The 26,087-nt window shown below is 40.1% G+C and overlaps 1 protein-coding gene across 1 annotated transcript in view; it reads left to right on the top strand.

The window, feature by feature from the left end:
- The window catches only part of igsf3 (immunoglobulin superfamily, member 3), a 108,061-nt gene that overhangs the window by 61,287 nt on the left and 20,687 nt on the right, over positions 1-26,087 (top strand). Inside the window, exons 3-6 of the mRNA XM_033987240.2 lie at positions 56-475; positions 8,357-8,743; positions 12,735-13,142; positions 18,495-18,923. Of these exons, the coding sequence (XP_033843131.1) occupies positions 56-475; positions 8,357-8,743; positions 12,735-13,142; positions 18,495-18,923 (1,644 nt within the window). The remainder of the gene's footprint in view (positions 1-55; positions 476-8,356; positions 8,744-12,734; positions 13,143-18,494; positions 18,924-26,087) is intronic.

The following is a 26,087-nucleotide window of genomic DNA, read 5'->3' on the forward strand; positions in this document are numbered from 1 at the left end:
TTAGCCATTCGCTGCGGCACTTAATTCTGACCTGCTCTTCTCTTTTATTCTGCAGTTATCGCCGATTCCCTGACGGTCACGGCCGCCGCACAGACGCTGTCTAAAGTGGAGGGGGATACGCTGCAGCTCACCTGTGAAGTATCGCGCAGCACCCTTCAGCACACACACTTGTCTGTGGGCTGGTACCTGCGCTCTCCAGAGGACGCTTCTGCCCCGCCTCAGGAGCTGGTCACCCTGTCGCGGGACTTCGTGTTGCGCTCCGGCGGGCCGTACAGACAGAGGATGGCCGCGGGGGACCTGAGATTGGATAAGACCAGTGCTACAGCGTACAGACTCACCATTCACAAGCTGCAGCCCGTCGACCAGGGGCTGTTGTACTGCCAGGCGACCGAGTGGATCCAGGACTCCGACGACAGCTGGTTCGCTATGACGCGCAAACAGAGCGACAAGACCCAACTACGCATTCAACCCACTGGTGAGGACGGGGGAATGTGAGGGCCAAGGGTTTCTACTGTTGTCACGTTTTATTTTTGTACCTTTTTATAGCTAATGTATTTAAGCTAATAAGCCTTTAATTTAAGAATCTCTAGTCTAAGTGTAGCCAGTATTTCAATCATGGTATTAACAAAATCCAATTTTTAAGATTAGACTTAATTATTAATTCCCTGTGCTGAGATCTTGTGTCTGGATTTTGTAGATAGCGAAACAAACAGCAGATGTGATTCGACTTTTTTATTTAAAGTCAAATCACTTCTTTTGTAAGATGGAAACTATTACTATTAGTACAGTAACTTACATCCATTTTTCATGCAGTATACCATCATAAGGCTATGTCAGTTTAAAAAGCATTTATAAATTCCAGCTATGTATTTGTCATAATCACTACTGCAGTAAAACTAGTTTGACCTCCAAAAACGTTCATAGCTATTTCCGAGGATTTTGATTTGCTTATAATTACTGGCCTCTAAATGACAAATATTTGTACTGCAATTCAATTATGCAGCACTTTGATAGCATCATTGTTAAAAATTCTCCTTTTGACAGACTTGCACACACTTGTGGGTTTGGCTCTGTGATTACCGATGAGTATCTGGCACTAAGCTCATTATCTCACTAAAAAGGGCTTAACTCAACCTCCAAAGACCCCCCACTTTTGTATTTGTGTCTGTTTGATGAGCAACATTACAGCACATCCAAGAAGCATTGGAGCTGCTCTAAACTGTGTAGGCGTCCACTCAACAGACTTATGCCTTTTGCATAAATGGCGCCGTTTCCAATGGCAATCATATGGCCCTGACATCCAAAAACATAAAGGAGTTTTTACTGCTGTGACACTCTATAATACAAAGTGGCCAGAGTATGTATAGAAAGATATAATGTCAAGGAACTGTGTAGGAGAATGTTGGAGCTGCGAGATTTATTGCAATCAACCAGAAAACACAAGTTATGCCTGGATATGATTAAAGGCACCACTACAATACTGAAAAAATCCTACAATACATAAAGAATATTTTTGTTTTGGTAGGACGTTTTGAAACCTCATCGGTCCTGAGAGAAAACAATGAAAGTACCTTGTAATATTTATGCACATTATTCATCAGGGATTCCCAACATTTCCAGACCAGGACCTTCACTTTAAAATGAAATTGTCTGTAATAATTTTAAGTTACGAAACATTTTAAATTAGGTTTGGTTGTAATTATTTAAATTATTGTTAACTATGTCAATATGGAGTCACCAATTCATTACAAAGAATATTGCAAAATGTGGTAAAAAGCCTAGAGACATTTTTTATATACAAATGTAAATATGCTGTTTATCAAATCGCTCTAAATGCAGAGGGAAATGGTTACACAAGGACATCAGGAAATCACATACAGAACAAACAGCACAGTGAGTCAGAGGTGAGGACTTTGGCACTGCTAAAATTACACTCTAACTGTTTAAACAAGCTGTGACCATTTGAACAAGAACTACCTGATTTTCCTTTTTATTTCTGAATAGAAGAAACTGTTGAGACCATATCTGAATGTAGAGCGTTCTAATACCCAGCTTGAACATTTTTAGGAGGCATATTGGTTTTATAAGTCAAGATTTTGTGAATGCACATTTTAAACTCGCACATGAGCGTTACCATTGAGAAAAAACTGGAATACAAATGGTTAGATCATTTGAACATTGCATCTGTGATTTTTTTGTTTTTTCTACATAATAATATGGACATTTTGTTGTCAGCAGAAAACTTACTTGAATAAATAACTGTAGTTGAGCTGCTACAGATGCTAATACAGAGCTACAGCTTCTTTTTATAGTATTTCTGAACAGGAATAGGAAGATTAACACAAGATGGATTCCATAGATTTGTATTTACGATGGCGCATTTTTGAGAGTAGGTCGGGAATGTAATGGAATACAATAGGTCAAGTGTGTAACATCGAGTACATAGAGGAGTATGTGGGATGCAAGAGCGTGCCTTGTGATAATGATCTAATAAACTGTCGGCCCTGAGGCGCAGTGGAGCTGAAACAAAGATGGCTCCTCACCACCTCAGATAACCTCCCACTCCCTCCTCGCTTTGGTCCTGGCTTCCCCAGACACCACTGGGGCGGCTCACCACTGCACCGATCTCCTCCTCTCTGCAAAAAAGCATCTCTTTCTAGTCTTTCAAGAAGCAGCCACATTGGCGGCTGATAAACTGCCCTGCTATCAGCTCAATAACGATGGCAGCACGCAGTGGAAAGTGTCTTGTGGCAGTAAATTACTTCATGGTACAAGTTCAAGCCCCCAACAAAGCAGTGCAGTGTAGTAGGATATTTTTGCGGAGGACAGTTGTGATCAATGTTCCCTCTAATTTTTCACGAGTCTGAGCAAACACACAAACTCCCTGAGCGGTCCCATGGGCCACTGTGAGCAACATCAGACCTGTGCACTGTGGTCATTCTGCATCGCATCCATCCAAGTGAAATGGTTTATTAAAAGAGTCAAATTACCGCATTTACATTTGTGTTATAAGACTTTTAATTAAGTGCTTTAGCAACTTATACAATGAAAATGACAGAAATCTTGCTCATGACCTGTGTAGTATGTTAATGCAATTGGATGTATAAATATTTAACTTTAACTATGGCAAAACATGAGCTTCCAACCAAACCAAGCCAACTGTAAACTCCAATGTTGAAAACACACTTAACATTTTTATGATAAAGCTCTGACTTGTATTATGAGTATAAGCCATTGTGTGAAGCTTTTGCTGTGCACCGAGTGAGATTGTCCTACTGTGGTCTGGGAGACAGTCTGGCCCTTTCCTGGATAGTTTAAAATGAAAGAAACTACTTATCCTGTGTGTAAAATTACTTTGGATTATATGCACTACATCATTGTATGTTTTATTGTTATTGTATTGAAATTTGTAGCAGACAGTGACGGTAGTGCAGTTGGTAGAGTGTGTATCCACTGATCCAAACGTTGGCGGTTCGAGTTCCACTTTCATCCTAAAAAGATCATTGGCTGAGCGGTCCGATCCATTGACCCACAGGTTGGCAGTGCAATTCCAGCTCCCGCAGATGATTACTGTTGTTATGCAAAACGCTTAACCCTCCTTCCCCCAGTGTCAGTGGTATGAATGGATGAATGGATGAGTTGTTTGTTGATATAAAGCGCTTTGACTGTCTTGAAGGTGGAAATGCGCTGTATAAAACGTGACCATATTGTACCAAAATCTATTTTTAAATTTTAGTATCGTTATAACAATACTCCATGGGGTATTATTACAGATAAAACCCGCTCAACCTGTAGTGTTGACCTTTCCAAAATGTATGTGATTATTGTATTAGTTGAATAGAAAATATTCCAGATGTTGTAAATGTTAATGTTTCTGGATTAGAGTTTCAATTTTATACTAAAACTACTATTGAAACTAGATACTTATTTGAGCAGGCATCGATACTTAAAAAGTCACATTCACACGACAGAAATGAATTGCTTTAGAATCTATCTGAACCACATGTATAAAATCACACAGATGAGTATACGTCCATGGACCACTATGGAGCCTACCTCGACGACTGAGGGATTTCACAGATATAAGGCGACATGGGAATATAAAAGAAAGTACTATGATTTAAATTTGAAAATGACATTCCTTAGCATCGAAATCAAGTTAGAAATTTTACAGTTTTTCTGGATTAATTTAGATTTTAAACTGAAATTGCAAATCTAATCGCAAACACACCCAAAATTGTTCAGCCGTGCAGTAGTGTAGTACATGTAGAGTATAGATGGATGTAAAACAGGTTTTGTCGACTTGCTTGGAGGAGACAAAAGAGTCGGCACCCGCTGCACCCCTCCGTCACTCCATCTCTGTAATCTATAATGGATGGAGAGTTGTTGCGTGACAAAGAGAATATGGTGTTGCCGAGGCTGCGGTTATGATTTAGTTGGGGAGCATGTGTGTAGTTTCTTGCCTTTGTTTTGTATTTACATAGAAGCGAGTCGAGCTATACCTAGAGGGTGATGTATATTTGATGTCACACCTGTCTGTGTGCTTATATGGCTGTAGTTAGATAGATGGAGAGACAGAGAAATGAGAGTAAAAGCCCTGGGGAGGAATAGAGCATGTCTCCATTGTAAAATAGTACTATGCGCATTATATGAAATACAACTTAAAGCAACACTATGCAACTTTTTAATGTTAATTCAACCACATGGGATACCACGCTTGGTTAGAGAGGACATCATGTGGAAAGAAAGAAATACATTAAAAAATATTGCCTCAAAATAAAATCATGAAGATAACTTGGGGCTTCTGGTATACATACTTTACTTTCTGTGTTAGCAAGTTGCATAGTGTAGCTTTAAAATGTAGTCCATTTTATAATGTAAAACTATTACGACTACAAAAATTGATTCACAAATTTTAGTACCTCCTTCAAAGTCCATTGCAGGCCTTTATTGACTTCCCAAGCCTCATTTTGTCCTCTTGAGTGTTTTGATATTACGCTATAAACACAAAAGTGAAATCAATTTAAAAGATGGGTACATTCATTAGCTTGGGTCAATAGTGCCATAGAAATGAATGACCTTCATAAAATCTAAAACATGTTTTCTGAGACAGTTATGGCTGTCACATACACATAGACATAGAAATTACGTTCAAACTTTTGCACTGTACCTAAATGTCCACAAAAACATCTGGCAAACTTGAGCACATTTACATAGATTGCTAAAATGGACACGCTGGAGGGACTATGTCTCTTGGCTGGCCTGGGAACGCCTTGGGGTCCCGCCGGAGGAGCTGGAGGACATGTCTAGGGTGAGGGAAGTCTGGGAGTCCCTGCTTAAACTGCTACCCCCGTGACCCGGCACCGGATAAGCGGAAGAAAATGGATGGATGCTAAAATGTATCACCTCATTGTCAGAATAATCCAACCAAACATCAAGACATACTGTACATGTTTGTGTTTTTCATGCCTTTTTACTATTATATTCCCTATTTATGGCATCTGAAAATGTGCATGTAGTCCTCACCTTCCCTCACCTGGCTGGACAACCCAATACCAGACTTGATGACCCCTACCCTATCCTGGATGCCCCCCTCTGTCCCTTACTCTTAAGTGGGCTCTGGCCTTACAGACTTGAACTGGATCTCTCCTTCACTGTGGTTCTCCTTCAAGAGTTCTGTTGATTTTCTAACTTCCTCTTGGTTATATCAGTGATCCTGCTAAGCCCCGAGAGGCGACTGCTGTTATGATTTTGAGCTTTACAAAACCTGTACCTTACAAAACCTTTACAAAACCCTTTGTGCTTTGGGCTTGGGACTTGAATTAGCCTCATTATCTTGTTAAAATTTAGGGGCAGTTGTGCTACTTGGAAGTGTAGAGATGCAAAATTGTCTTTTTGGTTCTATTCAGTATAAGGACCAACCTCAAATACAAAGTTGAAAAAAATTAAGGTACTCCAAAAGTACAAAAAATTTAAAGCCTTTATTACCACATGGCAGATAAACTTAAAATCACACAACGCCCTTCAGCACTTTGGCTTGTATCGTATGCTGGATTTTTCAATTAACCTGATCACCAAGTCTACATTTAACCTCTCCACAAGCCACTTCCAGATCCCAACCCTCCTTTTAGAACCACTTAACATATAGACCAAAGACAAACTGCAGTCTTGTTCGTCCTCCCTTGCCTTCATCCCTTCTCCTCCTCTTCTCTTCCCTCTGGTTACATTAGTTGTCCTTCTCTGAGTCTAAACACTTCCATATGCACAGGCTGTGAGACCACCCCCACCTCTGCATCTGTTGACTGTTGACTGTCTACTCCCCACACTGCATTCTCACTGAAGCGGGTCAAGGCACTCTCATCTGAAGCGCACTTCGACAACACTTTTTAAAATGTCACAGTGCATTGTCTTTTCAGCACTAATCCGGCTGCCTCAGTTTGTCAGATAAGAAACTGCTCTCCTCACCCCAGTGCTACAATGCGGTTACTGTGATTACTTTTCCACAATTCATGCTGATAAATAATGCAAGAACAATAGTGGGCTACAAAGATAATCACAACTACTTTTATGCCAGCATGTGGTTAGATATTGAGTTGTGTTAAGTCTAAGCAAGAGGGTTAGCCTGGGACAACAGGAAATTGCATAGGCAGTGAACATTTCTGAGTCATAAATGAGAATTCCGGCAGGGCTAAAGTCTATGACAAAAGGACCAGCAATTTAAAGTTAGAGCAGTAATTTTCATTTGAGGATAAAAGGTTATATATGGAAATAGTCACTTCAATTCAAGAGTAGTTTTCTTTAAGTATATGTTTGAGCAGAAATTCGGCTGCATTTACATTAGTAATGAGTTCATAGCTTGGATATAGATTCAGTGCAAATCTTATTAATGTTATATATGGGGTAATTGTGGGAGAGTGGTTTGTGTGCCTGAGATCTGTTATATGGTATACCCACTGTAAATAGAGATAGAATTGATTTACCTCACAACAAGGTGTTGCTTTAGTTTCATGGATTTACTTCAGCAACCCATGAAATAGTAAAGAATTCATTGTAGTAAAGAGGGGTAAAATGCCTTGCTCAGGTGCACATTGGTTGTGGCACCTGTTAGTATTGGAGATCAAACTACCAACTCTCTTGTTATTGCACACCTGTTCTCTCTTGAGTAACTAGTAGTGTCATTATATAATTTGGTTCCCTTCTTAGCTCCCTAAATAGAGCAGAGGAATAAGAAGTGCTCAATCTGCCCTGTGCAATGTTTATGTGCGCATGTGTGCAAACAATGGCCCGTCTAATGTTCGGCTGCATAATGAACCCTATATCCACAACAGGCTTTGAACTCTCCCACTAGACTGCCTTTTTTTCTCACAGGAAGTCTTTGTAATTACAGCTCGGGGGCCTGCACCTCACTGCGAAGCCAAGCAGCCGGCTCTGATCCATACTGCGCTCGTCATCTGCAAATTAATACAGCAAATAAACCGCGCCAGGACACACATGCACAATAGTAGACGTAATAGTGGGAGAAGCTAGCTTAAAGTAGTGTTTATTCTCAAGCAGGAGGCAGGAGAAAGCAGTGCTGTCATAGAGTAGCTGAAGAGAATTTTAATTAGATGTGTTTTTTATTGCAGAGGTGAAACCGCAAGGGGCTCTCTGAAAGATCAGCATTTTAGTGAAGCGATGCACCGTATGACCTTCTTCTGCTCTCCTCCTGCCTGTCTGCACTTTTACTGTTACCTGGGCTGGTTAAGGCAGTGGCAAATTCGACTTTTAAGACCTAATCTGGGCTTAACATTTGATTTTTATTTTGGTTTTTGTCATGGAACAGGAAAAGCTGTACTATCAGGCCAAGGCAATCTGGAAAATCAGTTAGGACTTATGTTCTAAACACTGTTCAACCTAAGCCTTACTAAGCCCATATATACCTACAGAGTAATCCTACCCCCCCACGCTTATTGAAATTGAGGCACTTTGCTCATGCTATTTTCCCAGTATGATATCATTGCAGACCAGGATAATGTGGATAAGTACAACACAATTGATTTGGAAAGTTTGAAGGTTTGAAGCTTATCTTATTTAACGTAATAACTGTACTCAGTATTACAAAAATGAGACTTTGCTCAAATACTTAAACAAAATATAAAACTTCTGTGCATATGTTTTATGAAATATCTTTGTTTCACACCATAATCCTGTTCAATTTTAAGTAATTTATTTGCATTGAAGGTCTCTTTTATCTACCATCACATTAATACATTCTTTTTTTATTCTTTTTGTGCTGATAATTCATGGTCCATTGTTCTTTTAGAACTAATAACCCTATACTAATGAAAGATCTGTGTCTCTCTTGCGCCCCCTGCAGACCGTGACTTCAGTATCCAGGTGAGCACGGAGCGTCGGTCCTTCACGGCCGGTGAGCCGCTGGAGCTGCGCTGCACCATCGAGGCGCAGAACGTTCCCGAGCGCTTCTTCTCGGTGTCGTGGGTGTTCAGCAGCTCACCGGTGGCCGTGGTGGGCCCCAGCGCCGTGCCCGTCCTGGGACCAGAATATGTGGCCCGAGAGGCAGCGGGACAGATGACCGTACGCAAAGAGAGCCCCAACGTGCACCTGCTCAAACTGCAGCACCTCAGGCCTTCAGACTCAGGGAAGTACATCTGCAGGGTGACGGAGAGGGAGAAGACACCCACGGGAGACTTCATCGACCGCAGCAAGAGATCCCGCAACGTCCAGATCAGCGTGACCTCTCTGCGTGAGTAACCTGCTTATATAATGATACACTGGAATGTTGTGTTCCAATTTCTCTCTTTTTGTATCCGAAAAGTACACTCAAGTACAGCTCCACTGATTTCTCACAGAATGACATTAAAGTCCACGTCTCTTCACAGATGTTCTTAAAATTAATTTCTCTAAAGCCTTGTAAAGCTTGTGCAGAATTTGTTTTTAAAGGGCCATGTCATTTCTACCGGCTAAGTCAAAAAGTCAAATTGACTCAATGCAAATAAAGCACAAAGTCCAAGGTCCAAACATGTATCTACATTTTATTTTTCCATTTAAAAATGCTCACAAAGCAAAAAGGTTTGAGGCCAGCTGCTTTATTTCTGTGCTATGGCCCATTGCACATGCCTCCTGCTGCCTTCGCACTTGCATATTAGCATTTGAACTCCCACCCCTCAAGCCCCCCCACTATTGCCTTCACAGACAGAGCGATAGTTTGCAGGCAAAAAATTTGAATAAAAACTCCATCTTGTAAAAACTGGCAATTGAAAATAATATTCAACCGTTTTTGAAGTTGCGGTTGCCCTGTCAGCACTTTGCATTTTATATTATCGCTTATGGGGAAATGTTGTTTAGGCTGCAGTAAATTATTTGCTACAGCACTTAGAATCTCTGCATGTAATAGAAATGGTACTAGAGTATTTTAAACAAGTAAGTAGAAATATGGTAGTGGCATGACAACAGTTCTTAAATTTACAGTTTTTACATTTATTTTTTTCTTAAATCATTTTTTAAAATATCTTTGCTAAATGTTTTGATTGGTTTTATTTGTATATGACTTTAAATTTGTTCAAATTCATCTCTAAATGGGCATTGCTATGTGATATTGTATATGTTGTTGATGTTATATGAAATTGTTCAAATGATCCACAAAAAGGCCCAGTGTCCATGCACTAAAACAGGTAGTGCTTTCTACTTAATGTCCAAGCAGTAAGTTGTCCATTGTGAACAAAGCCCCTGTTGTTAGAAGCTGGTAAGAGAACAAATTACACTGGCACTCTTATTCCTGATGTATTTTCAGTTTGAGTGGATTGCTAAGGATCTCTAATGCAGCATTATACTGTGTGCCTGTACCCATTTCCTTTGGCTTAGCTGGAGAAACTGAGAGGAGGGGGGGGCTTCACTATAAGGGGTATAATGGGGAGTAGTCCAGACTCAAACAGGCTCAGCTAACAGCCATGAAATGAAAGAGAAAAAGATCCCTTAGTCTCTCCGGGGCCTATCTACGTGTCTCCAGAGGCACAAATGACTGTTCTGCCTGGACCCACCCTTTTCAGTCGGGGTTAAACGCTTCTGTCTGTGGGGGCCCCTGGGTTTGCATGCGATTGATTTACAGTTACAGCTATTCTCCAGGTTACTCTTATCAGGTAATGGGCCTGCTACCAGTCTGGATCATTGGCTGCGACCCATGTGTACACTACGGCGCGGAACAGTGCACAGGGCTCCCTACTACTGCAATAAAGCATAATAATGGCGGGGTAATATCTCGCTTATACCTGACTGTGCCGTATCCAGCTAAATCACCCCAAAAGAATGCCCTGAACAACACCTCTAAACCTTAAACCACTAAGAATATACGGTGGGATGTAAAGGTCTCGGTAAAAAGTTTTCAAAGGGGAGTCATTGGTGAAATAAGAATTAATAGACCCTTCAAGTTGTAAACAGAACGCCTTTATTCTAAAAGCTGGTACTGGATGGAACATTACCTCTAATGTATTTACTTAGTGTATTGATGTAGTAATTAGGTGCCAAAATCACCATAAAAGGTAACAACCATATAATTAATATTGCTTAAATGAAACTTTATTCTGGAACTAATCGCACCAAAAAATATAGCAGGCAACAAAGGATCCGCAATGTCATTTTTGTTTTAGTTCATCACGAACCACAACTCCTGCATATATTAGTGAACTTTAGAAAGTGGAGCTGAAAGGTTGGCAGGTTAATGTGAGTTTTTTTGTCCAGGTTTAAGCCATAACATTTCGATTTGCTTATCATTGCGAGGTGGGACCAGAATCTTAACACTCATCTTATTATCTTATTTTAAACACGTTTACAACATTCTCTGACCTTAAAAAACCTGCACAACGCTATTACACATTTATTTATTTTTTTAGACAGACCCTATCGCCCCATAAAAGATGTTTATGACGTTTACACAGCATAATAGCCCCTGCTGGCAAATATGAACTTCCATAAAACACAGGGGTCAGGTTTAGCTTATTTCTTCCCCTAAAAATTGCCCATATCAGGGACAGGATCGTGAGACGTGCTTTATCACTCTAATTGGCAGAATGGAGAGAGGTTTGGTAATAAGCAGCGACAGGGGTTAAAGTTGATGAGTCAGGTGACAGCGGAGGGAAACGCAGACGTAAACAGTCCTGACAAACTGCCGGTGATGGATGAGTTTACCTTTTGAGGAGCGAGAGAGGCAGAGAATAGCTCCACTGAATCTCATATCGTGCACACAGAGAGGACAGGAGCAGGGCCAGGAGGCAGCAGGAGTCAAAGGCACTGTAGACTGTAAACAGAGAAGCCACGAGAGGGGAAGGGCTGGAAAGGTTTGGGAGAAAATGTCTGATGGACCAGGTTGATGAGAAATAAGCTAAATTACATGTACATAATGACAAAAAGCAGTCTCATTCATTGTTAGACCAATAATGATGCTAGACTTTGCACATGCTTTAAAGATTAAGATACTTTATTGTCCTCATAAAGAAATTTGTCCTCTGCATTTGACCCATAATGCGACTGGGGAAACCTGTCAAGAGTAGGTGACCACAGTGCAGCATGTGACGATCTGTACACAGGAAAGCACCTCCCAGTCTGGAAATCAAACTTGGGACCTCCTTGTTCCGTGATGAATAACTTAGCCAGCCATTCTTGGATTGGATAAACAAACAACAGGCAATTTTACTGCACTTTTGAATAATTGTGGTTGAGCTAAAAGTGTAAAAGAACAACTGACTGTACACGAAAGAAGCACTTACTGGTCACGATTAGTCATGTCCAGACCGATGTACTTTGTTTTTACATTTCATTTTACATGCAGTGAGCACATTAGTAGTTTGGAAAAGGCCAATGAGGTCAGTTTCAGTGTAACTTATGTCACTGTCTGACATGGATCTGTTTTACTAGTTTGTAAAAATGCAGTTAAATCAGAAAAAGATTCAAGACAGATGCACTAAACTGAGTTATCTAGTAAATCAATACCTACAAATTCCATTTATACACTATTCTAGCATTGGATCGATTATCACACAAAAATGTCCCAAGCTGTGGAAGAATATAAAAATATTATGCTGTCCGCCAGCTAAAAAAAGTCCTCCGAGGCTGTTCAAATAGGCAGGGAAAAGGGAAGGGGATGAAGCCTTTTCTCTTTGTTCATACGAGAAGCAGGAAGCCACTTTATTTCTTATTCGTTGAGAGCTTTAGCTTATTAGTCTGTGAGAAGCACTATGCTACAAAGCCTAGCCAAAGGGAGCGAGGTACTGAAGAAACCGATAGCCACACCCCGAGAGATGGCAGCTATTTAGGGTCAAAGCCATGTCTGTAACGTTTGATGGACATCGACATTATTCTTGTAGATTCTTTTGATCCGAGCTGAATTTTAATGTGGCGGAATTCAAGTCATCTTTTGCCCAAGGGAACATGGTCACCTGTCTAGTCAAAGAATCTAACCCACATGCACTGACAGTAACCTACTAAAGCCCGACTGTCGTCTCCTTCTAAGTGCCGTAGGCTGGTTAACATAACACGCTATTGCCACCGCGAGTACCACACACATGCACAAGGTTGTCTCCAAGTAAAAAGAGATTTGTTTTATTGCCCAAGGCTTTCAGCACTCTACTTTTGACAAGTATTCTCTGTAAAAAAAAAAAAAAAGTTAAATAACTCTCGAGCTAGCCTGTCACAACACTGGATATCTTCTTCTTACATGTCGTTGTATTGTTTTTGTCTTACAGAAAGCAACATCACAGTGAATATGACCAGTAGCGCGTCTGATGTGCTGGAGGGAGACGTGATCCAGCTGACCTGCTCGGTTCTGACCACCACGGGCCCTCTGTCAGTGGTATGGTACTGGACAAACAAAGATGAAAACGGGACGCCCCTGGAAGTAGCAACAGTGGACCGGGATGGCGCTGTATGGCACAGTCCTAACTACAGAGACAGGGCGAGTTATGGAGATATCCGAGTGGAGAAAGTTCAAGGGGGTACTTTTACTTTGTCCATTTACAATTCCTTGCCTGGGGACGAGGGACAGTACAGCTGTGAGGCGACCGAGTGGCAGCAGACGGGCAGTGAGCTGGAGATAAACTGGGAGAAGATTGGAGAGAAGTCGGACACCAAGAAAATCTCCGTAAAGACAGTGGGTATGTAAACGGACAACTTTTAACAACTTTTCCAGAATGTAACTTTACTGCGGGCCAAAGTTTAGCAGAGTTTTCGGTGCATAAATGTGGAGAGAAGGGAGCGAGGATAGGGAAAAGTTGGCCCCAAGTCTGTAGAAAAGGAGCAGGACTTAAAAGTACGGTTTCTGGATGAGTGCTTCTTTTTTTTTTGCTGAAGTATTTTTAGAATGGCTATTTGCTTTACTTAGAATCTTTTTTGACAAACAGTTTTTTCTTATGGTAATCAGTGGGTTTAAAATATCATCATAAAATATTCACAGTACTGACAAAAGACAAAAAAGCTCGAATGGACTTGGCTGAGGACTTTCAACAGATATCTTCATAATTAAATGCTTTTTGTGAGGTAGCACTATTATGTGGAAATATTCTAAGTCCACTATGTTTTACGGTATATTCCCTTACACCAGTTAATCACCCTACTATAGAAGAATACACGTTTATCATTGCCTGCAGAACTGATTTTACAATTCATTATCCAGCTTGGGTCTCAGTTGGACTGTAGAGTTACACAATATAACCTTTTCAAGATGGTCTATGTTAAGCCAAATACTCATTTTTTACAGTTACAATTCAGATCTCGGTAAAGTTTCTGCCTTGAGTCTCAATAAGTATGAACTACATAGCGTTAAACTATTCCAAATTGACGCTGTGGTGATCCTTTTGAAGTATTCCCAAAATGAGCTGTCTCATATAGTATATAAAATCTTCTAATTCTTCTACCTTTATACAATTTAATTGATTTTAAATGCCATAATTATTTATCCTGATTGACACACCAGCTAAGAGATGCTTAGTCATAACCTGTTTACACCTCAAAGCACATTTCAGTGTTTATTAGCTCTACAAATCAGCGAGGTGCCCCATATACAAACAGAGCGAGACAGTCTACTTACTTGCGTACACCAAATTAAACACAAGCATATGTTTGTGATTAGCTAACGTCTGATGAGCAACTCCACATGATCCAGTCTACATAGCATAATACTATATATATTATTCATGTTGGCTCCGGGGAGGGATCTGTTGTGGCGCACTTTCCCCGCCACCTGCCACGCGTCAAAAGCACTAGTTTATTATGGCAAAGTAGTCCCTCACACACGCATATGGATTAGGTCGAATTATTAGAATGGAAATGCAGAGGCAATATGTTTCGCAGTCTGCTGTTCCTCTCCGTCAGCGCTGAGTTAAAGCCCGACATCTTTGGACTGAGGGAAGCCAGTGGAGCGGAGCAGAGCTGGCAGACCACAGAGCTGCACATTTAGAGGAGGAAGGAGAGAGAGAAAGGAGAGACAGCGGATGGATTAGTGAGAGGGAACATGTCAGCTTTTTTAAGTGGCCATTTGTTAAGTTTGGGCAACGGAAGAAAACATTAGTTGGGGGGAACAAGGGACACATTATGCAAATAGAAGAGAAGACAGAATGTGGAGTTTCTTAACGCTGCTTGTCCGCCATGCTTCTTGATCAAAGGAGTTTTTAAAGTGCGCTAGCTTGTGACGGTCACCACAGATTTGTTTTGGTCTTTGGTTTTCACACACTTTAGGATCCAAATACTGCTTTATTGGACTTGAATCGGTCATGCACATAGAGCTGATGCACTTGACTCTCTTCCAACGCAAAATGATGGAACTTTTGCCTGGTCTTTAGACTCCATGGGCCTGATTTTGTTAACCATGTAAGGGGAAAATGTACTCACACTGACTTAAGGGTGCACTATAACAGTTCTGATGAGGGCTTCCACTACCTGCTTTTCTCCACAGACATGTTACTTTTTTAGATGGAATTGTACATAGTATGGCATCTTACAGCTGTTTTTATTATTATGAAAACGTGTAACTTACTGTGAGTGGGCTTGCCTCTCTAAAGATCTGGCCTGTAAGTTTAGTGCTATTGCTGTGGAACATTGTGATGAGGAAACAACATTATAACATAGATAAGAAAATTGCGTAATTATGGGCCTTTTATGTATAGGGATTAGGAAAAGAAGTCTCTACCACTAAAATAATGAAGTTGTTAAAACATCAGCAAGCTATTGTGGTCAAATCCTCCTTTGTTGATGTTATTATTATTTTTTCCTCGGATGGATATTGTAATAACTTCTTGCATTGATAATAAATAAAAGAAAATTCATATATGCCATGTCTGTATGCACTGTGGGCAGCTCACATCAGGAAACTCTATGTAAATGAAGCTTGATGATATGGACCACCTTTCTGACCTCTGCCCTTCTGAAGACGAACCTAAAGGGAGAGAAATGCCCTCTGGGAACCATGATGTTTGTTGCCATGGTAAACCCAAGGTGCTCGATCAGAAGTTTCCTTTGCTTGGTTTAGACCACAAGGGTGTCTGTGGTGGGAGAGAAACTTTAATTGCCTATAGGGAAAACGGCTAAAGAAGTCGTTTTAATTGAAGTCTTATTGGATAAGAAATGCTGGAAATGTAAAAGTTAATAGGCTATGTTCTTGGATAATGCTGCTTTAGGCAATCCCATGGGTATGAATATAAAGCTGCATTTCCATTGTAAGAATGGAAGTAAAGGAAATAACTGTACTGATGAAATAGCTTACTGGTACTTTTCAGTCATCAACAACTTCAAAGCTTTAGGATTAGTTTGGTTCTTTTTTCTTCCTCCTTCATTTGAGTGTGTGTTTTGTTTTTGTACTTATGCACATTTATGCAACCTACTGCATTTTCTGGGTTTAGGTCAGATTCTCATGGTAATTCCTAAAGCTAATGTGGTTGTGTGACTCCTAGCCCTTGTCTTTTGGTTATACACCTAAAGATCATATCTTTCATCTTCATACACTATATATAGGCCTGCCGTACATCAGTTGACACATTGTTATTCATCCAAAAGTGAAAGTCATTCCTGGGAAGCTCTTCTCCATTGTCCCAACAGTCTACAGCGATGAGGAGTATGGATGGAAGCAATGAGAGGAAGCACTGAGATGAGAGATAGACTTAGAGGGGAGAGTTATTGTCTATTAGAGAATTATGGCCCAAGGCAGCGGCCCAGCCCGGACAGACCCACATTGATTGTGAGCCCCTGAAGGACACTGGGGCTGATAGCTGTCAGGGCGAGTGAGAGGCTGCGGGAAAGAGAGAGAAAGTGACAAGGCGATCGACTCGAACTTCACCTGGAAATCTGCAAAGTGTCGAGGAGAGGAGCCATGTGTGAGCAAAATCACTCTTCATAAGGAACCTGGACAAGACTGATGACTCATTAAGTGGCAGACTATCTCATTAAATAGAGATTTCCAAAAACAGAGTGGATTAGAAAAGTCTATTTTTGTGCCATCCAAGGATTTGAGTTGGCGTATCACATTTTCAACTAGTGAAAACTTTCTCAAAATATAACCTGATTTAGTGTTTTAGAATCTATTTTTGTCATAAGTATTGCATTTGTTAAAACATGTAAGACTTGAGAGATGCTTTTATTTGTAGACAAGCACTAAAAACATGTGTTTAGGTTACAGTATGATTTGTCCCTCCTGGTGTTTACAGATAAACAACTTTTTATGTCAAATGTTCACAAGTAAACTGGTGAACTAGAATAGTAATTATCGTTTAAATGTTTACATGTTTAAATGTGTAGGTGTATCTTGGCAATAATGTATGCAGTTGGGTGAACATTTTTAGCGTAATGAGGCGAGTTTAGACTTGGCAAAGTGTTGGGCATAGATTGAACATCGCCGTTTACAGAAAATCTTTCCCTTGGGCTTTTGCTTTGTATCGTTTATCATTAATTTCAGTTGCACTTTTAACACAGAATGTATATAAACTTTACACAAACTAGGGTTATGCATACACCTACGAGTATCGTGGACATTAGGTGGCTACGTTATGGGCATGCCACTAGAGAAAACTATAATGGAAATTGTAGTGTGCTCCAGTAGTTTGTCAATATGACCTTAGTGCACTTTGAGTAAGTACAGTCTGCATCACCGGCTTTTGGAGCTCGCTCACTTAGCAACACTATTATGCAATACAATAGGAGTTAGTCTACGAAATGTATAGGGCTGCCCCAAGCACAAGACAAAACGTAAGTCAATAGAAAAGTGTTGGCCGGCTGGATCAAGAAAAACAAGTAAATAGTTGAGGTTCACAATAGCAAACGTTTGTTGTCGTTTTTTTGCACAGTTGGTGTCATATGGAGAATCAGAAAAACTCAATATTTGTACTTGACTGTGTAAACCGTTGCTTTATACGCTGCCAGTAGATAACTCAAAAGCACTGGGCACAGAAATGGTAAATATGGATGCCATGAATTGTGCCAAGATTTGTGTGCACATAAAGCAAGGGAATGTATAAACTGATGATGGTTAAAAATAGTCAGGCACTGAAAGCTAGCACACTTTACACTTCATACTCAATTATGCGTGATCTTGATAATTACTACATAGACAATATTTGACTGAAACAATATTTTTGGAGGGTCAATGTTTATGTGTGTATGTTTTCTTTGTACTACTCGGGAATTTTTGGTTATTTTTTGGCATTATAAGATTTGAGCCGTAAAAGGTTGAATTAATAACTTATATGACTTATTATAGATACACACTGTGTACTAAAGTGTTTATTTATTTTGTTTGTATTAATCTTTTTAGACAATATTATACATTTAGATTGGTTTTTGTGGTATAAATCTGCTGTTGGGTTGTTGTGTCACTGGCATAAATTTGTTTCAATATTATCGTTTTACAATCTGTATTTACTTCATCAATATATCACACTTCAAAGTTTGTTGTCATGACAAGCCTATAATCACTGTGTAGCCTACATATAAATATTCCCACTATATTTTTATGATCACTTTCTATATAATGTAATAGGCAGTTAGTTGATAGTGTACTGCAATTCCAGTATTGCAATTCCACACATTAAAGTGGCTGTGCTTGTTTTCCCTGTGCATAATTAGTTTTGCCTTAGCACATTTACAGCTCTTGGGGTTAAAAAGAGACTGCTGTGTGTCTGCATCGAATTATAAATGATTCTATTGTCTGAGAATCAGGTAGTGCTCGGTTAACTTAGTCGTACTGTGACACCACTGAAAGTTGGGAAATGTACTTTTAAACTTGTGGGGCAGGCTAGGAATGTGCTAGAAAAGTTAAGAATAACTTTGGCCAGCTGCAAGCCGTTTAAAATAAACTAGCTCTGATTTTCATGTTTTTAAAGCAGTAAAAATAATGTACAGAGCCTTTCATTTGCAGAAATAAGAAATGTTTGCCTATCAGTTGAACTAGGCTGGTTGGTTGAAACTAATTACAAGCCATTCTAATATTCTTTTTTTTTTTTTTTTTTTTTTTTCCCATACAGAATCCTCCTTCGTGGTATCCGCCTCATCCAGGACACCCTACATCACTTTTGGAGACTCCTTTGACCTGATTTGTTTGGTCAAGCCCCGCCACAACCCCCGAGTGCCCACTTCAGTCACATGGCGATTCAAACCAGCCAGCTCAGACTCGGAGGAGGACGGCCAGGGAGATGGCTTCAAGGAGCTGGTGACGTTCACTCGGGAGGGCACCCTGCAGTGGGGAGAGCAGTTACTAGGACTGGGCACCCGGACAACCGTGGATCGCTCTCACTCCAACACGAACTTCCGGCTGTCCGTGACCAAAGCGGGGCGTCGGGAGGCGGGCAAGTACCAGTGCACCGCTGTGCTGTGGAGGAGGAACTATGACAACAGCTGGAGCAGGGTGGCCAACCGCACATCCAACCTGCTGGGCATCAGTGTGGTGCAGCCAGGTGAGGTTCAGACCTGAATATAATAAGGATAGAAAGTACAAGCTTAGATTAATCCTGCTTAAATGTCAGGATTTTACCTAAAATATTTGGTGCGTTGTTGGATTGTTTTTTTCTTGGCTGGAAACAAACAGTTTCCAAAGTGCTGTCTCTGTGGAGCTTTTTGGAAACTGTCAGTTTATAAAATGTGCTATACAAATAAAGTGGATTGGATTGGATTAAAAAAAAAACAAAGTGAAGGACTGTGCAGCATGAGTTGACTGAAAATATATTGTTTACTTGAATCCTGAAATTAAGTTACTTTGATTACAGTTTCGAGCCACAATCTTTTTGGTTATTGTACCATATTCTGGTTACCCACCCTTATACCCATCAAGTAATAAAAATGACCAATTACCATTTTAAAACAACTTTTGAAAAAATGGTCTGGGAATAATTCATTCAGAATTATTCAGTTCAAATGGGAAATAGATTCCAGATTTATATTATAAAACTTTGTATGACTACCCTGTGCTAGATTAACTGAGTGTGTTAAAATGAAAATGTATAATGATAGCCTTCTCTTTGAATTGGCAGCGCTCAGAGGATTTTCTGCTTAGTCTAATTGCTCTTAGTCTATGGTTTAGACACTAATTACAGTGTGTGTGGAGGCCAGGTTGGAGTCTTCCTAATGGAAAAGTGAATGGACTGCTAAATATCCCACAGGAAGACCAACTAAGTGAAATAGGTGAGGGGAGAGTGAGGCGCAGATAGAACAAGTGAGCAGTGCGTCCTTGAACCTCATCTCTCAACGGAGGCATTAAACTGTCTGGACCAGCCTCATTGGCCTTGTGTAACCCGCGCATATGCAGACGCTGCCCAATTAGAGCATGCACACATGCAACAACAAAAACACAGGAGGAAGCCACTGGCCCAATTTAGTCCAATCTGGTCTACCTACAATGTTTGAAAAATCCTCTGCGGCGCCACTCGTCCTGGTGGTACCAAAAGTAAAAATGATTAGGAGTTTGAAAGTGATTTAGCCTTGAAGAGTGGAAATGGGGTCTGTGGGAGTGGAAGTAGGAGATATGGATTTGTGATGTTAGAGGAGGTGTCTGAGTAGGCATCATTGATGAGGTTAAATTTGGAGCACAGTTTTAAATTTGTAAAGAGTTTTTGTTTAGTTTTTTCTCTCTCCCACTCTTACTTAGGGCTGTGGGTTTTGTGTCCGTGTAATGAGTGGGTAATGGTAGTGCCTCGCTTTAAAGAGTTAGTGGCGGTCAGAACAATGCAAAGCCATAATGTGCAAGCTGTGATACTTGTATACTTGATACTGTACATTTAAATGGTAATAGAGACAATATACTTTTATTGGTCAACTTACATTTAGGGTAGTAGTGATAATTTGCATTGCCAGAGTAATCTTGAAAATGTATGGAGAACTGCATAGAGCATATGAAACAAAGGGAGCATTATAACCTCTCATATGGTAGGCCAGATAACAAGGACTGTGTATGGCTAACACTTTAACACTCTAACCCACTGCAAGAAGCTTCTGGGTTCAACTCCTGCCTTTGCCTTTCTGTGCAGAGTTTGCATGTGTCTCTTCATGTCTGGGTGGGTTTCCTTCAGGTACTTTGGTATCCGTCATCAACCCAAAACATGCACCATAGGTAAAAATCCTCCAGCTAAAATGGTCCAAGACTAGCTCAAAATCTGGAGATGGGTAACTGCTTGAAGAATGGGTCTAATGCAGAGGACAAATTTCCCTATGCAGACAATAAAGTACCTTAACCTTAACCAGTGGTGGCATCCTTGGCATAGCAGTACAATTCACTAACACATAAATTAACTGTATTTGTTTTTAGGAAGCTTATACATGTTTGCTGTTATGATGCTTCTTCATATTGGCTGTAGATTAGTATTGATAGAGTTTTTAAATGCTTCGTAGAATTCAAAATAAGACCTTCCGTCCTTAAATACTGTATTTATTTCCCACTAGAAAATATTAAAATGTAGTTTTCACAGCTTTTGCACAGCTAGAATCTTCAGTCTGACTCACCCACTCCCCTAGAAGTGATAGCCTACACTACCTATTTATAACCAGCACGCTTGCTTGAGAAACCTCAGATTTAGCCTTTAAGTACTCGCATGCGCTGTCGTTTGGAATGGGCTGATGTCTCTGGTGAGTGATGCATTTTTCAATTGACTTTCCCACTTACAGTACATAATAACATTAGGTCTGCATTAGTAACTTGACCTACCAGAAACAAACAGGAAGAGGTTCGAGAAACAATTGCAAAAACATAATAAATATCTCTCTACATGAAGAATGGTGAACCTAAATAAACCTCTGTAATACTGGAAGCACTTAAAATGATGACGGATTACCTACGGATTATTCCTGCATATAGATGGTGCATGGGTTGCTCAGAATTGCAAGGGTTTTGGAGGAATCATTAAGCATATTTGAATATACATTGACAAGAAGCACATACCTTGTCATTATACCTAACAAAGCTCCACCAACACTTATAACTGAATATTTGAATTGCAAAAGTCTCACTTTAACTTGTCAGGGTGAGTTAGACAGCTGTATTGAGCTAGACTTGAGTGATCGATAGCACTTTCAAAGCGAGCCGCTGGAATGTAGTCACATGTTAGGCAGAGTTCCTTATTCTCTGCTCATATTGATTCTGACACACCGAGATGCAAACAGGAGTAAACACACAGACACACAGACCGGTGCATCAGGTTCGCTCCACTGGCTTGGCCCTGACCTTAGAGACTATCCATGCAGAACGCAGTGATCCCCAGGCCCTATCACAACTTATTTGGAAATCGACTTGTCATCTTAAATGCTCATTTGCCTTCCCGGTGCGAGCTGCTTGCTTTGTGTTTTTCATTGAGTGGGAAAAATCTTTGGACTCACAAAGATGGACGAAAATACCAATGAACTACAGGTAAGAGGTAGCCAACAAGAAACAACGAAGAAGTTTGTTTAAACATTTCTCAAAATCTGACTTGACCTTATACCGCCTACTTTTGTCTTAATTGCTATTAAACTGCGCTTTCTTTGTGGCGGCACTTCTGGTTAAGTGAAAATTCCATTAATTTCAATGAGACTTATAGCTCTAAAATCTGATATAAAGTTGCTTGATTTGTGTAAAATGTTCAACATTCCGGTGACCAACAAGCCAACACTGCACCAGTTCTCTGGGAGGCTTTAAAACTGCTTTGTAGTCTGTATAGAACAACCAGAATGGCAATGGTGGCGCCCACGGCAACTTCTGGACTAAGAGCACATAATGTGAGTGTTTCACTATCCCACAGCTAGCCAAACTTTGTCGGATTAGTTATGGGTTTAATATCATTGTTCACTACAAACTACTGTCTGAGACTAAGACTATGTAATTTCAACATTAAAACATATTTTGCATTTATATTAATTGCTTTACTAAATAAGTAGGCTCCAACATTGTTGCACTTGCTGGTGTATTCTACCATTGCATTGGCATTACATAACTAAAATCTATTTGTTTGTCGAGCTCTCAGTTTGTGCTTTTTTGTTGGTGGTTCCAGATAAAATATAGGCTAGTCTTCCCTGCTTAGCTCTTGTCATTATTCTTTTAATGGTAGCCAGGTTGTTTACTAACACTTAAGGGCTCTACACTTCTATGACTTTTTTTCTCAAGCTACTCCTCTCCCTGACAAATCAGTTACCTTGGCGATTCCACCAGTAACCATGACAATCAGTTGACTTCTAAGCTCCAGACGCTACCCGTAATAGTGTCATGATTTAGTATGTAAGAGCAGCATCTCCACAGAGGATCAGTGAGTAATCACGCCATCTGATTGGCCGCTGAGATCTGGCTCAGGCTCCTCCACCTCCTCCTGCCTTCATTTCCATGATGATTCATTTGACACAATCATACCTCTCCTCCCCCTTGTGATGATTTTTTTTTTCAGCTGTTTTCCTAAATGTTAACCACTTCTAGCTAAATGAACGGCTGGCATTTTCTGTGAAGAAGTGGAATAAAGGGGAGAGCGTGTAATGAGCTGTGAGCAAACAGCGCTCCTCACCAGATTCATAATTGAGAGACTTTAAATCAGGCTTCCACAGCTACCTACCTGCTCAATATGTATGAGCTACTCCTGTGCAGCAAGCAGCGTTGTGTGTGTGGGGCTGGACTGTACCGTACACATGTGGTCCCCCGGCTGGCTTTGTGCATGAATGAACTTGCGACAATGTTTCCCTCTCTTCACCATATGAGCTTTCAAGTGCTTACTATGCAAATATAATTCCTATCTCAGCCATAGCATGGGGCAACCGGTGGTCCATTATGCCATCATCATGAATTCACAACATAGGAGGCTGAGTGTACTAGGATGTGCACTGGCAGAATGACACTACTCATTAAAAGACTGTAAGGGACTTCAAAAGAGGCATGGGAACTAGTATGTGAAACAGCCGTCCTTGATCCAGCATCGAGGCATCAGCAAAAAGTTGGATGTAGATGAAAGCCGGACCAAATTCAAGGAAACGCAGTGAGTGGTCAGGACAAGGATTGGTGAAGGGAGTGCTTCACTCCTTTCACCAATCCTCTGTCTGTACATCCCAAAGCAGCGCTGTAGACTGCTCTGTGCTCTGTATTAGCAGCACACAGCCATATTCCCTGGAGGTAAAGAATGTTCACTATGTGGCCCTATTTCACAAGCAGATTGAAGGTACTCAGAGTGACTTAAGATTTATCCTTGCACAACAAGATGGATACTCATGATATTTGTGAATTCACAAACTCACGAGAATCCATCTTGGCATGCACTTGCTGTAAAGATAATCGTGTGGGCAGACCAATCACAGAGCAACATTGAGGTTTGTGTGGAAGCCAAAGGCGAAGTGCCCAAATGAACAAAAACAAACATGGTGGCACTGACAGATGTACTTCAGCCTATTTTAGTGTCAATACGGACCTGCGTGCAGAAGGAAGCTCTTTGTGCAATTATGGACGGGGAAGATTTACGTGCTTTTCTTTCAACTGGAAGTAACAAAAGTTAGATTTTTTTGGCTTGTTCCACAGTTGTGTTGTCTAATGTTATGCATTTTCTAATTGCTTTCAGTGAGAGCCATGCCAGATTGATAATGTGTAGAAAGCAAAGTAAAAACAGCAACAATTGCAAGTAAACACAAACGTAGTATACGGTATACAAGTTTTAATGGCCCTTTTTTAGTCAAGATTAAGACCCGTAAATGGCTTTGTGAATCTAGGTCTATCAGCTCTCACACTCACATTGTTATATTCATATCTAGGGGCAAACTTGTGCTGTCTTGAATTACCCTCCACCAGCCCCATCCACACTCTCATTTACACAAGCATGCAGGGATACCTCCTGCAGCAAAACTCTAATTATGTTCTACGCTTCAATATTATCCTTCTCCACGGACTTGAGCAAACATACAGTGCTGTATACAGTTGGCTTCATATATTAGATTCAACCTGATTGAGTTTTTGTCTGCAATGCAATAATAGAAAACACATGTTCAGGCAGGCCAGATCACCGGGGGAAGCCTGGATCACCACCACACATTTTAATAAGTTGGTATCATAATCTCCGCATATGTGCACTATTTCCTGTTACACACACACTCACACAGACACAAAACTAATTATTCCAAATCTTTCCCTAATGGAAGCAGAGTTTAGATTAATGACGGTTTGGGGACTTCAATACGCTTTTTCCTCATCTTTGAAATGTGTGCCTGGCATGAGAATATTACGAGGTTATTGGCTAAGTTACTGATGGTGAGCAGAGGGAGTGTCCTACTTTGCAAGTGTATGTTTTTGTACCTTGTTTTCTTGTTCTCACACACCTACTCTTCTTACTTGGCTGCCTTTCACTTTGCCTGATCAAATAAAATGCTCTAGAAACTCTTCTGTTTTGCATCGTTTTACACTGTGTTAACCAACCACTTTAAGCTTCTGTTAAAGCAAATAAATATGCAAATAAATAATGGCTGGGGGTGGGACTTGTACTCCGATAGTTATTGTCACACTGACAATCATGCGAGTGCACTCTAGGCTTATGTACCAGTACGACAGCCACACGGAAGCGGCGCTTCAACTACTTCCGGAGCTGACGGAGTTGTTCAGAAGCGACACTGAGGATGAAGAATTCAATGGATTTAGTGATTTGAAGTGAAATCCAGAGTAACTAGTTGCTTGTTTTTTTAATACTTTAGTTATCTAGTTAATGTCTAATTAATCTAATTAATTCCAATTGTTAATATCTTATGTTAACATACCAGACACTTATTCAGATTGTTGTCTATGCGTCATGTAGCTGAATAAATATAAATATGTTACGCTAGCATAGTTACCTGATTAACTGTCTTTAACGTACCTGACACGTATTCAGTTCATTGTCTGAATAAATATAAATGTGTTACATTAGCGTGCTGTACTGCTATTCAGCCTGTTGTTCTCTATTTTATTGTTATTATTATACCTTGCCTTTAAAGATAAAATCTCTGTTCTTGGTCTCAGATTTTGTAAAATACATTTCCTCAAAAAATGCGACTTATACCCTGCAGCAACGTATAGTCCGGAAAATACGGTAATACAAATATTCATGGATTCTATCACAACTTCAAAACTTTTCACAATTCAAAAAGAATCGTTTATTTCTTTGGCAATTTGAAACCTATGAATATTTATCAAATATATGTTTTCAAATACGAATTATGTTTTTAGTTAAAAGCGTTAGCACATATGTATCAGTAGGTGGTTACAAGATCTAAGAAAACTCAAAAAGAAAAAATAGAAAATGAATTCAAACAATGCATTTTCACATTGTACATGTTCCATTTCAGTGTTTAAGTCCCTTTTTTATGGTAAAATAAAGCTCAGATTAAAGGCTAGCTTGAGGATTGGCAAAACAAAATTTGAAGTGCGATATATTGTTGAAGTAAATATAGACAATAGACGGTAATATTGAACCTAATTTAGCACTGACACAATAACCCTAAAACAGGATTATCCCCTCAAAAACTATTCTAAATGTACAATAGGGTTAAAAACATGAACTGCAATAAATAAGTGCATAGTTACTAAGTTATTTAAACATTAACCCCCAAAAACAATTGTCCCATCTATCCTATGTCGAACGTCGATGTAATAATTTATGGAG

The sequence above is a fragment of the Periophthalmus magnuspinnatus genome, chromosome 21 (assembly GCF_009829125.3).
Source record: "Periophthalmus magnuspinnatus isolate fPerMag1 chromosome 21, fPerMag1.2.pri, whole genome shotgun sequence".
Lineage (NCBI taxonomy): Eukaryota > Metazoa > Chordata > Actinopteri > Gobiiformes > Gobiidae > Periophthalmus > Periophthalmus magnuspinnatus.